The 13,527-nt window shown below is 38.6% G+C and overlaps 1 protein-coding gene across 1 annotated transcript; it reads right to left on the minus strand.

Moving 5' to 3' along the window:
* Positions 1 to 3,233: 3,233 nt before the first annotated feature.
* LOC125206345 (G-type lectin S-receptor-like serine/threonine-protein kinase LECRK3) lies at positions 3,234 to 5,627 on the minus strand. Its single transcript, XM_048105612.2, has one exon. The coding sequence runs from the start codon at positions 5,625 to 5,627 to the stop codon at positions 3,234 to 3,236; it is 2,394 nt and encodes a 797-aa protein (XP_047961569.2).
* Positions 5,628 to 13,527: the final 7,900 nt, after the last annotated feature.

Raw genomic sequence — 13,527 nt, forward strand, 5'->3', positions numbered from 1 at the left:
TGTATTGAAAAGTATGAGAGATGAATAAAGTATGAAAGATAAATAGAGAGTAAAGTAGATGATAGAATAAAATAAGAGTGATAGGATGTTTTGTTTTTAGTCAAAAAGAGAAATGACTCTTGGGACATCCAAAAAAGGAATACATCTCAACTTAGTTAGGACGGATGGAGTACATCATACTTAATTAAAAAAAAAACTACTCCCTCCGTTCCACAATACTTGTCACTTTTTCCATTTCGGTCCGTCCCACAATAATTGTCCACATTTTTACCATAAATGGTAAGTAGGTCTCACATTCCACTAACTCATTTCACTCACATTTTATTATAAAACCAATATAAAAACATGAGTCCCACATTCTACTAACTTTTCCAACCAACTTTTCTTTACATTTCTTAAAATTCGTGCCACCACCAAGAGTGACAATTATTATGGGACGGAAGGAGTACATTACTAAATATAAAAAAACACAAACTACTCATCTAAATCTAACTTCTTGCTCAAATTCTTGATCATCTTCTCAAGCCTCTGTCAGGCGGCCGAATCGGTGGTATTCGAAAGGCTGTTTTGTGCGTCAAGTATATACCTATACTCGCACACCTCGCAAAAACCACCAAACTCCTGGATCGTTGTGGCCACGAGCTGAGTAAACGGAGCAGGCAAGGGAGCTGATCCAAACGCGGCCACCTTATCTTTGGCATGGGCTCTGGCAGTCTTGTTGCCAACGGGACGCCTAAAAGTAGACGTAAGTATGGCGAAACTCCCTTCCGGCTCAGTGTTGAGATCCATAGACGATGGGCTGCCGCTGCTCGTGTAATCGCCATTGGAGGTTTTCTTCGTTCGCTTCGGCGCTCAGGACGCAGCCGGTATCCCTCCGTCGAACTTCGGCCTGTTCTTCAAGATCAGCCAAATGTAGTAGAACTTGAACTGCCCATACTTCGACACGTACTCGACCATTTCCTTCTAGTTGACATCCTTCATGCTCTCACCGCTTACCCTTCCGTCCCCAACTTTGTGTAGATATCCTTGAAGTTGTTGACGTGGAGCTTGATCCGATCCCAACACTTGCGGAGCTGGTCTTTGTTCCGCTTGTACGCCTAACTCTGCTTTACCTCGTTATATCTGGACTCAATGCGATCCCAAATCCTGCCCGAAGTCTGGTGGTTGGCGTATATCAAATCCTCCGATATATCGACCCAACACTTAACCACATTCATGTACTCGTCCATGGTGTAGTCTGTATGCCCCACGACATACTCGTAGTTGGAATCGTTGGATGAGAGTGGGACGGTTGGCGCCTTTTCCTTCCACGCCATCCTCTTCTTCTTCCTCGTCGCCTCAGGAGCAGAAGGTTGCCCACAGCTCAGCTCCATCTCCTCGACCTGGTAGGTGTCGGTGTTGAAGAACGGATCGAACTCAGACTCGGAAAAGAAAGTGTCGACTCGATAGTCTTAGTGGCTGGGCTGGGCGCCGCCACCGCCGAACATCGGCATATCGTCGTCGGCACTATTCAGATTTGGGAAATTGCTGGGTTCCATACTTGATAGAAAAAAGAAAAGAGGAGAGTAAAAGTGTGATTTGCGTGTGTAAAAAAGTAAATGAGGGGGGACTATATAGAGAAGTTTGGAAATTCAAAAAAGTTTTCACAAAAACGTTTTGAGATCATCCTCGACCGTCCTCGTCCGTGGTCCTGCAATGGACGGACAATCGAGCGGACAAGGATCGGGTGAGGCATCAACCGCGACCGATAGTCGGTCGCCCGACTCGTCCGCCCTTCTGCAATGGACGAACGATCGCGGTCGAGAACGAGTAACACGAATCAAGCTGATGATCCAAGCACCATTATGAATGCTCTAAAACAATAGAAATGGGAAGAGTTGTAAAACAAAAAGGTTCTTTTACTATTATGGATATCATAATGTATAGTCACTTTATGTTATCCCATATTTTCATCTCACACTAAAAATGTAAAAGAAAACAAAAATGGAGAACCAAGAACGTAGTTGATAGTAACCTCATGTCTCTATATATCAAGATCGTAAGATTACGTAATCTTTAATATTTGTCCGCAAATAGAAGTCTCGTTTTTCTATTTTGGTCTGTCCGTAAATAAGAGTCCCGGTTCATAATTACTATAAATAGTAAACAGACTCCACATTCCACTAACTCACTCCACTCACGTATTATTTAAAACTAAAATATACAAGTGAGACTCATATTCCACTATCTTTCTTTCATCTATTTTCTTAACATTTCTTAAAACTCATGCCGGATAGGAATGGGACTGCTATTCGCGGATGAAGGGAGTATCTTTTAAATTTTAATACTATTTGATTTAGCATATTTTTCGTAATCTTCTTGAATATTTTCTAAATTCTTCTAGGTTTAGATTTTTTATTTATGTGAGATTTTTCAGATCATAAATCATAAACTAATTAAACGTTTTTTCTCATTCATGTTCATTGTGTTAATGCCAACCCCAGAACTCCAGGCTAGGATTTATCTTCTCTCTTCTATATTTTGAACATGTTCTCTCAATTCTAGTTCGTTGGGATAACTTCATCCCAACATTACAGGGAACTCGACGGTGGCGTTTAATATATTGTGTTGTTTTATACAAGGTGAATAATTTAGGCGTCATGTAATTAGTCCAAATATAGTTTCCGAGTTAAGTTCTGGTAGAACCATTTCCATTTTAACTTAGTGTTTAAGAAAAAACACACATACACAATGAATTTGGTGCTAACATATATCCAATCAATACAACAAAAGGGTAAAAATGAGTAATACTAGTATTAGCTAAGACACAGATTCATACTATAAAAATGATTAGGACACAGATTTATATCTGCAGAGAACCTTGCACCTAAGCACTTGATCAAGCACATAAAATCCAGGCATCACCATGATTTTGACTCTACTATTACTATTACTACTCCCACTCCCACCTTGTGATGATCTATGCCTTTCTCCAAACATATCCTCCATATATGCTCCATCAAACCCCATATTCGCCTCCACTCTCAGAATCCTCAAAGGCTGCTTGAACGAAAGTGCCATCAAATGCAGCAACCATATACATTTCGCAGCAACAAAGAACCTTGTCACCGTGTCAAAGTGGGGAAAATTTTGAAGAACGAAGGTAGTGCATTTTTATAGCAAAAACACATGTTTTGATTGGTACATGAAAGATTAAAAAACAAGTAGAAGCTGTAGATATGAATTGATAAGCATTAGAGAAGTGGAGTAGAAGGATCCGGAGGCGGCGGCACTTGAGCCGAACCTTCAAGCATATGAACAACTCTTTTCATCTGTGGCCTCAACTCTGGATCTTCTTGAATGCACCACATTGCTATCTTCACCATTTTCTCAAACCTCATCATGTCATCTCTCATCTCTTCATCCTCCACCACCATCTCCTCCACTGTTCCGTCACAGCAGCAGTCATAAGCCCAGTCGCTAAGAATCCTCCTCTCGCCCTCAATATCCGGATCAAAATTCTTCCTGCAGCACAGCAGCTCCAGCAGCAGCACCCCATAGCTGTAAACATCCACTTTGACTGTTATAGGCATGTTTCTGAACCACTCTGGCGCAACATACCCTCTAGTCCCCCTTATCCCGGTCATAGTCCTTGTTTGATCGGCCTTCAGAAGCTTAGCTAATCCGAAATCGGATATCTTTGCAGTGTGAGCATCGTCTAAGAGCACGTTTTGAGGCTTGATGTCGCAGTGTATGATCTGCGTGCTGCAGTCTTCGTGCAGATAGCAGATGCCTCTTGCAACCGAGAATGCAATCTGCAATCTCGTGTGCCAGTTCGGCTTCAATGAGTCAGCGAATAGCACGTTGGCTAGAGAGCCATTGCTCATGTACTCGTACACCAGAAGCCTATTTTGGCCCTCGTCGCAGTACCCCAACAACTGGACTAGGTTCTTGTGGTTGGTCCTGCTGATCGAGCTCACTTCAGCTTTGAATTCCTGATCTGCATCGTCTGCCATTTTGGTCAGCTTCTTCACGGCGATCATCTTTCCATTCTCGTCGATGAGAGACCCTTTGTATACTGTTGAGTAAGCGCCTTTCCCCAACTCTTGGCTGAAACCATTGGTAGCTTCTTCCAGCTCCTTGAAACTGAAGCACCTTATGTTGAGTCCGGGATAACCTCTTCTACCTTCATCTTCTATCTTTTCCGATTTCCTTCCGACCAAGAAGGCCTTTGATGCAAAGAGAAGTACGTAGAGAAACACAGAAGTGGCCAACAAAACTGCGCCAGCTATGATCAGGCCAGATCTGTTCCTCTTCCCTGGCTTATTCCCGAGAAGAGTGGCGTTTCTAGCCCTCACCTTTATCAAAGCCTTACCCGTAATTCTGGAATCAATCCTCCCGTTAGAGAAAGGGAATCTCTTCATCCAACAGTTGGCCCTTCTGTATACAACAACATCACAGAAACAATCAGTGAGACATTGGTGTCGGCACCAGTCCTCCGAGACTGGGCTGAAACCTGCATAGTCTGCGCCAGACCAATCCGCATTTGGAATGTCCTTGAGCATGAAGAGATTCTGCTCCTGCAATTCTGGATCGCAGCTATGCGGAAGGAAATCCTTCTTGCATCCACTCCACAAGTCATTAGGATCGATGAATGAGTAGTCGGAGGGGCAGCTGCATTGCGGCCGTCGATCATTTCCCATGGTGCACAGACTGTTGAAACCACAAGCACCCCCGCCTGTACGCTGAGTTATGTCAGTGCATATGTTGGAAGGTAAGTAGTCCTGAACGGACCACGCCATGGACCGCCCATCCGTCCAATTATGAGATTTGGGATAGAGATAATGCCTCAGAACGCCGTCATATTCCAGCGTCAGTCTCTGGTAATAATGTCTTGTTGAAGCTCCGATGTTCAAGAAGAGATTGTTGAGCAGAGTCCTGTTTTGCGCAACGAGGTTAAAGTATCCTGTTTCGTTGAAGATAAGGCGGAATCCTACGCCCTGCGTTTTTGTGCTCCAATATTCTCCGATGCGGACGTTGGAACTCATAAGGACGTTTCTAGTGTTCAACGTAAGATTCCCATCGTTCTGCATTGTTAAAATGAATCTTCCACGAGAGAAGTTCTTGTCGGAGAAGCTGGAGACCAGCTCCCCGCCTTGATTGAGTATCTGGGTTGGGACTAACGTGTCGGTGGGCTGGTCGAAGGTCTGCCACAGGCTTGCCGAAGCAGCGGTGAAGAGCACGAAGTTGCCGGTGTCGAGCATGGCCGCATAGGAAGTGTTGCCAGACCCTGCGGCCCAGATCTGTCGGCCGCTGGGATCGGTGAGCTGGAGCCTCCCGTTTGCTGCAAGCTGGAGTCGTGAACCCTCAGGGGCTAGATCGTCGCGATTGGCGGACCAGATGATAGCTTTTTCTGGTATTTGATGGAACCAGATGGCGAGCAAGTAGCCGCCTTTGGGAGCGGCGCGCTGGAATCCGAAAGCGAATTCAGAAGAAGGCGAGAGCCAAGTGGAGTTGGCAGAGTTTGCAACGAGGGATGACCCAAGTGTTACGTTGGTGCGTGGTTGCGCAGTGGCTAGGGTTGGTAGCACTAACATGATAGTTGTAATGAACAGCATGATGTCCCTTCTGCTTGGCCATGAACCCATTTCCACAGACTTTGTTTTTCCTTCTCTTTAAACAATACCTATTATTAGAGGGATTAGAATATAGAGTAGGAGTAGATTTTAAGAACGCACGTACTGAATTCTGAAAGAAAGCTCTCCAATTACATAAGAATTGCTCACAATACAGGAGATAGCATTGAATGTACCTTACGCACCCCTCAACTAATTTTACTTTCCCTATTACTCTGCTACTTTATTGAAGCATACAAAGCACATCAAATGAAAGTTACCTGATGATATTTACCTACACATGTTGATTATTTATATAGAGAAGCATCAACCTCGTGCCAAATGACACGTTAATATACGAAACAACAATATTACTCTCTCCGTTCGAGATTATTTGATAGTATAATTTTTCTTTTACGTTGTCCACGATTAATTGACAAATTGACTTTACTATATTTGGTAATGCATTACTATGTATTTTATTATTAAACTAATATAAAAAAGTAGTATTGTATTCCAACTTTTTAAATTCACTTTCATATAGTATTTCTTAAAATTCGAGTTGAGTCAACTCATCTCGATCAATCATAGACGGATGGAGTATAATGCAAACAACATGAGTGGACAATGTAGATAGCGAATTGCATTATAGACTATCTATTTTGCATTATAGCGTTTTTATTGTACATTAGAGCATCTCCAACCATTCCACTAAACTCAAACTCATTTTAGTGTAAATCTCACACTAAATATTGATTTTACTCCAATCATTTACACTAAACTCAAACTTAAAAGAATATTCTCTATATTATGCTTTTTTTACTCACAAAATTTGAAAAACTTTTAGGTGTTGGTTTAGTGTAAACCTAGAGATAGGTATTTTTTTCTCAAAAACCAAAAATAGGATTGGTTTTTGAGTACTATTGGAGCTAAATACCTATCCCATTTTAGATTTTAGTGTACCGTTGGAGATGGTCTTATACCGTTATTATTTTGCATTATATATGTGATACGTAGCAACATGAACATAAAAACACGTTATAACTACACTATATAAGATTAGTTCCTTTGCTCTCTAGTATTTGTATATCCTTAATTATACATGCTGTTAGTAAGTTATTGTCGGAAAACCTTGGGTAAGTAGGTTCAAGAGTGACTATTAACTTTTATACTATTCGTTCTATTTTCCAATGTATTTTTAATTCATTGTATGTATATATTTCGTGCACGTATTCATATTATGTTGCTGATGTGTGTGAGTATAGTCTATAATAAAATATAGTATTTCCTCCGTTCTAAGATAGTTGAGTTATATTCATATTCAAGTTATCTTTTTATATTTTATTCTCTTCACTTTAACTTTTTAATATATCAAATTTTAAATTTTGTGCCTAATAAATGTCTCAACAATCTTAAGACGGAGGCACTATAATATTTTACCATGTTAACCATTTTTTACCAAGATTTTTTTTTCTTTCTAAAAGAGGATCAACAATGGTTTTCATCTTACTCACGTGATGACTCGAACCCCGATTTATTGACTGGAGAGGAAACGTCTTACCAACTGAATTGCGCTTCATGGTCATCTTTTTTTTACCAAGAATGTCACATGGTAGAATGTATCAAATCTACATGTGCATTTCTGATCAATTATCAAATTTGATAATCTTATGAAATATAGGAATTGGGTAAAATCCACTTATATAGTTTTATTTGCATATTATAACATACTCTAGTAGTTATTTAATTTATAGATTAAGATCTAGAGAAATTATAGAGATTACAAAAATGAATGATACTTAAATTAGTAGAAATCTTTTGAATTCAGTTTGTATTATGGAGTACAAATTTTATTTTAATAGAAAAATGGAGTATATTGAGTAATAATATCATGTCTAGGTTGACTATAAATTACTATCAAAAGCTAAATATCTTCTGGGTGATAATTGGTTATGTTTGTATAGGCATTCACGAATAAATTAACAAACGTAAGTATTACTTATAATTATAATATTCATACTGACATACATAAGATATGATGCATACAAGATTTGGAGGCTAAATAAGTTTATTTTGGAACCATTTAGGTTGAAATGTTGCAGACTAAACAAGTTTATTTTGGAACCATTTAGGTGGAAATGTTTGAGACGGACTCTATCTCGACTTTTCATTATGCAAGTGATGTTTCCGCATTTTAGTTACGCATCACAAATTGTAAAAATGCGTATTTCCTAATATTGCTGAGTCAAATATGGACTTTTATTGTGGGACGATGATAATATATTATATCTCTCTTACTATTCCGAAAGAAGAAAATTAATGTTGGCCTTTCGGGGACACACGTCAAGACTTTTACTTGGTCTTGGTCTTATCTACCTTGATAATAGTAGTAGTAAGAATAAATTTCAGTCTCTCATTCTAATTTCATTGTTTTATAAGCAAATATATACGATGACACTTTAAACTTGAAACTATATAAAAACCCATTAGTTTTGTTCATCCATTGTTGTTTTTAAATTTAACTTGCAAAAATTATGCTCATTGGCAAAAAAATGTGATCAGTAAGAACTAATTCAGGATGAGTGTATTTTTCAATTTATTTCAGAATAATTGTCATTAATGTCAATTTTACAATTATTTAAATTGATATACTATAAAATTGGAGTAGTAACTTTTCAATTTTTTGGTCAAAAATAAAATTAATATAACAAAATCAAATATGATAGGATAATAAAACCATATAATTTTTATGTCATTTTAATTAACATTCTAGAATATTGGGAGGGAGAAGTGATGACTTTTACTGGATCTTGGTGTTACATCTTTCTTGTGGTTAGAATGTATCACAGTCCACAGTCAATAGAAAAACAAAAAGTGACCACAGTCTGCGGTTGAGTTGTGGCGTGGAAGGAGGTGCGGGTTGTGAATGCTCTAAAGGATGAACTTTAGATCCTTAATCAATTATTGTTAGGGAGATTTAGAATATTGAACAAAAACGGATAATCTGAAAGTCGTGATAAATCACTTTCAGATAAATCAATTTCGGTGGTTCTATCAAAATATTTGATCGGATACAATTCAGAGAAATCATAACTTCTATATGTTGATATTCGAGAAGTGTCTAGAACCAAAAAAATCGATCAGATTTTGAAGAAGATGAACCAGTGCATTTGTTGGAGGGAAAAAACCGAAAATAACTAATTTTCAAAAGATTTCTGAAATTGCAAATTAGTCCTTTGACTTTCAGAAATTACATTTTCGGATGAATTTCTTACACAGCAACTTCGTTGGAAATAAAATTTCCAAGCTGACGACCCCAGCCAGGGGCTCTGCCCCTTGGACCCCGCTACCCGGGGCGCTGCCCCCGGACCCCCGTCCATCATAATGAATTCAATAAGCGTGCATTCCGCACTTCCATACTTATATGATGTATCATTATGATAATACTGATCAATCAAGTTAACCCAATTACACTAAAATATCCAACATTCCTCCCCTATTTTAGTGCAATCCTTGATTAACTAAAGCAAGTCATCTCAAACATTCAAACTTTTGCATAAATGAAATATCGTAACGATTGAATTCCACCTTAGTACATTACACATTCCAAATATTCGAATACCCCGGGTGTCTCTAAGGATTGAACCCTGAGAACTCACATTGAATACACGAAGATAATGTACACAAAAGTTTACATACGAATATGTTCTATCTTGACACTATATTTACTAGCCTATGTCCTTATCCTTCATAAACATGTCGAAACCAAGTCCCAGCTTCTTGAAGCGACTAAACTTCATGCTTATATAGGTAGCTCATTTATTCTTGCACCTATATTTGCAATTTTTCAAAAGAACTATTAAGAATATATACATTCAACCTCCTTAACTTGTAGGTCCGAACACATACCTTGGGATGATTTTCAAATGTGTTCCAATCTCCAAATATTAAGTCTTCCACATTGAATTCTGCATCTAGTGTCATACTAAATGAGAATTGGGTATCTTAATATCAAAGATTTGTAGTGGACTTTAATCCCATCCCTATAGCCGATTTGTGCACAAGATCTCTACTTAACTCTTTGGTTAAATGATCGACTAAGTTATCATGAGTCCTCACAAACTCCACAGATATCACACCATCCATAATAAGTTCACGAATCATGCTATGTCTAATACCTAAGTGTCTTGACTTTCCATTATATACTTGACTATATGCCTTAGCCAAGGTAGCTGCACTATCACATCTGATAGATATAGGTGATATCGGTTTAGGCCACAATGGAATTTCATATATTAGATTTCTTAGCCATTCAGCCTCTTTACCAGCTGCTGCTAATGCCACAAACTCCGATTCCATTGTTGAATTCGTGATACAAGTTTGTTTCTTTGATGCCCAACATATAGCACCACCTCCAAGACGGAATACCCAACCACTTGTGGAAGAATGATCTTCCACATTGGTAATCTAACTTGCATCCGAATAACCTTCAAGAACAGAAAGAAATCCAGAATAAGTCAACCTATAATCCATGGTTCCTTTTAAGTATTTAAATACTCGATTCATTGCTTGCCAATGGATTAAACTTGGATTATGAGTATATCGACTCAATTTTCCAACTGCAAAGGCTATATCGTGTCTAGTACTAATCATAGCATACATTAGTGATCCAATAGCCTTTGAATATTCAAGCTGATTCACTGCAACTCCTTTATTAGGCACGAGTTTTGCACTAGGATCAAAAGGAGTCTTAACTGAAGAACAATCTTTGAAGTTAAACTTTTCCAACACCTTCTCAATATAATGTGATTGAGAAATGGAAATTCCTTGTTCTCCATGTGTGATCTTAATTCCAAGAATCACATCAGCCTTCCCAATGTCTTTCATCTCGAACTTAGATGACAAAAATTTCTTTGTTTTATCAACTTGATCTTGGTCAATACCAAAAATCAACATGTCATCCACATATAGGCAAATGATAACCCCTTTACCGGTAGTATCAAATTTGCTATATACACACTTGTCTGCTTGGTTTAATACAAAACCATTCGACAATACCATGTCATCAAACTTCTGATGCAATTGCTTGGGGGCTTGCTTTAGTCCATAAAGAGATTTTACCAACTTACAAATCTTATGTTCATTACCAGGCCTGACAAAGCCTTCTGGTTGTTTGATATAAATCTCTTCATTTAATTCACCATTCAAGAAGGCAGTCTTAACATCCATTTGGTGAATTACAAGATTATGTATAGCAGCAAGTGCTAACAATAATCTAATTGTAGAAATCCTAGCAACAGGAGCATAGGTGTCAAAGTAGTCAATTCATTCCTTTTGTCTAAAGCCTTGGATAACCAATCTGGCTTTATATTTGTCTATGCTTCCATCCACCTTCATCTTCGTTTTGAAGATCTATTTACTATTCAAAGCTATACAGTCAGGTGGTAAATCAGTCAGTTTCCAAGTGCCATTTTGGATTATAGAATCCATCTCCTTTTGGATTACCTCTTTCCAAAATGCAGAATCCCTTGAAGCCATAGCTTCTTTGTAGGTCCTTGGATCATCACCAATAGTAAAGCAATATTGATATTGAAAATTAATTTCATTTCTTGATCCTTCTAGTAAGTACAATTGAAAATCGTTTCCAAAAGACTTAGCTTTTCTTGCTCTACCACTTCTCCTAGCATTAGGAGGTGTATCAATCACTTTTTCAGTTACACTAGAGTTACTAGACCTTGCAATCATGTCTCCTGGTTTAGATATAGACGTGAATCTATCCTCATTGCCAAAATCAGCATCCCTTGACTCAATAATAGAGTGCACGGATACATAGTCATTGGGTTCTGTGAATGTAAATATTGTATTTTGCATTGAGAATATTCATCACACACTTCACAATATATACAAGAATTTCTAAACTAAACTAGGAAGGAGATAAATCAAGGATTGATACAATCCCTTGATAGAAGGCTATTAATAATACAATCAGAGACTTAAATCATTGCATTATTTTATGCTATCACCCCCCTCAAGCAAGACGTCGGATGAGGTCCAACGCGTAGCTTGTCTCTGAAAAATGCAAACAAAGGACGATGGAGAGCTTTCGTGAAAATGTCTGCAACCTGTAAGTCTGATGATACGAATTGAGTCTCTAGCTGACCATTGGAAACAAGCTCCCTAACAAAGTGGAAGTCAATATCAATGTGCTTAGCACGTTTATGAGAACTCGGATTCTGACTGAGAAAGATAGCACTATTATTATCTGAATAAAGAGTCGGGCAAGAAGACAGCTGGACTTGAAGCTCACGAAGAAGTTGGAGCACACACACCATTTCAGAAGCCGTATTTGCAAGAGCTCGATACTCGGATTCACAGCTGGAGCGAGAGACCGTGGGTTGTTTCTTGGCACTCCATGATACTAGATTACCGCCAAGGAAAATAGAATAGCCATAAGTAGATCGTCTAGTTTCAACACAACGAGCCCAGTCGTCATCAGAATATGCAACAAGAGAAAACGAAGAGCTACGTGTAAAACTTAAGCCAAAGGCTGGAGTGTGTTTTACATAGCGAAGAATTCGTTTTACCGCTTGAAAATGAGCAACGGTAGGATGTTGAAGATGTTGACTAACAAGATTTACTGCAAAAGATAAATCAGGACGTGTAATTGTCAGGTACTGCAGCGATCTGATAAGGCTAATTTCATGCATCGGTAATGTGCGAAAAAATGTTATAATTTGCTGGGTCTAACACGTTTCCTAAGCCAGGTGTGTGAAGAAAATCGCTACATCAAGGAAGTAATAAAGGAGATGGTCTAGCGAGAGAATGGAACGAAATGAGCAGGATTTACGAGGAAATTGGCGTGATAAAGGAGTCTACAGCTGAGGGCAACAAAGTCATTATCTATACCTCGCTGGGCCCACTAAAACGCCTATAAATAGAGAAGAGCATGCAACGCAAGAGACACACAGTTTTTCACTCTTCTTAGCTCATACATTTTACACACACTTGAGAATGGTTCTGGGGTAATTGTGATCGGGAGGGTACTTTCTGAAAGATTTCGTGTTTGGCAACACCGTCCTAGTGAGGGCGAAGATACAATTACTTTTAATTTCAGTTGTTTTTGCTAATTTCCACCGTCGAACTTCACTTTTGGGAGTCGACCTTGATGTTGATGATGTTTAACTGTTTACCGTTCATGGATCTGCGTTTAGCTGTTTAATTTCAAGTCATTTTGCATAGATCTCTCTGCTGTTAGCTTAATTTTTCAATTGCTATGTCGATCTCTGTTTATTTTGTTGTTAAGGTGTTTGATGTGGAATTTGGTGACAGATCTGTGGTTGTTTGAGTATTCGGAGTCCTTACTTTTTAAATCTGACGTGATAGAGAGTTTCTTTTGTTTGGAGTTCAAGTCGGACGCTTGGATCCGGAGTGGATTTAGCGTCTGAGGTTGGATTTGGCGTGTTGAAAGACAGTAGTTCGATAGATTTGTTCTATATCTTCTTGGTTCATATTTTACTTCGTCTAGGGTATGCAGATCTGTTAAGTTCTTCGGTTATTATGCATAAATTTGATTTCAAATCGGTAGCTCTGTTTCTTTTGCTTGTTCATGCTGTTTTACTTAAAAAATCTTACGCAATTTGGTTGTAGAAGACGATGTCATTGTCAGTTAGTACGAGAGTTAGTTATTCTGCCATCTTTTCAGTCGTACCTTGCTTTTTTTTAGACATGGTCCCCACCGTAGATTTATTTCCTAGGTCTAGCTGTTAGTTAAGATTTTTTTAAAGGTTCCCAAGTCAAGTTAATTTTTATTTTCCTCAACCCAAGAAAATGCGTGGCAGCAGCCAACACCAAAAACACTCCCAAATCCTTGAACATGAGTATTACACATCCTTCTCTGTGGGATCGATCCCTACTTCCCTATACTAGGTTTAGT

This window comes from Salvia hispanica, chromosome 6 (assembly GCF_029641045.1).
Source record: "Salvia hispanica isolate PSC_SH4W2 chromosome 6, Shi_PSC_v1, whole genome shotgun sequence".
Taxonomy (NCBI): Eukaryota; Viridiplantae; Streptophyta; class Magnoliopsida; order Lamiales; family Lamiaceae; genus Salvia; species Salvia hispanica.

Bases quoted from the DNA above. Each gene is read 5' to 3' on its own strand.
- LOC125206345 (XM_048105612.2), bottom strand. From the start codon at position 5,627: ATGGGTTCATGGCCAAGCAGAAGGGACATCATGCTGTTCATTACAACT.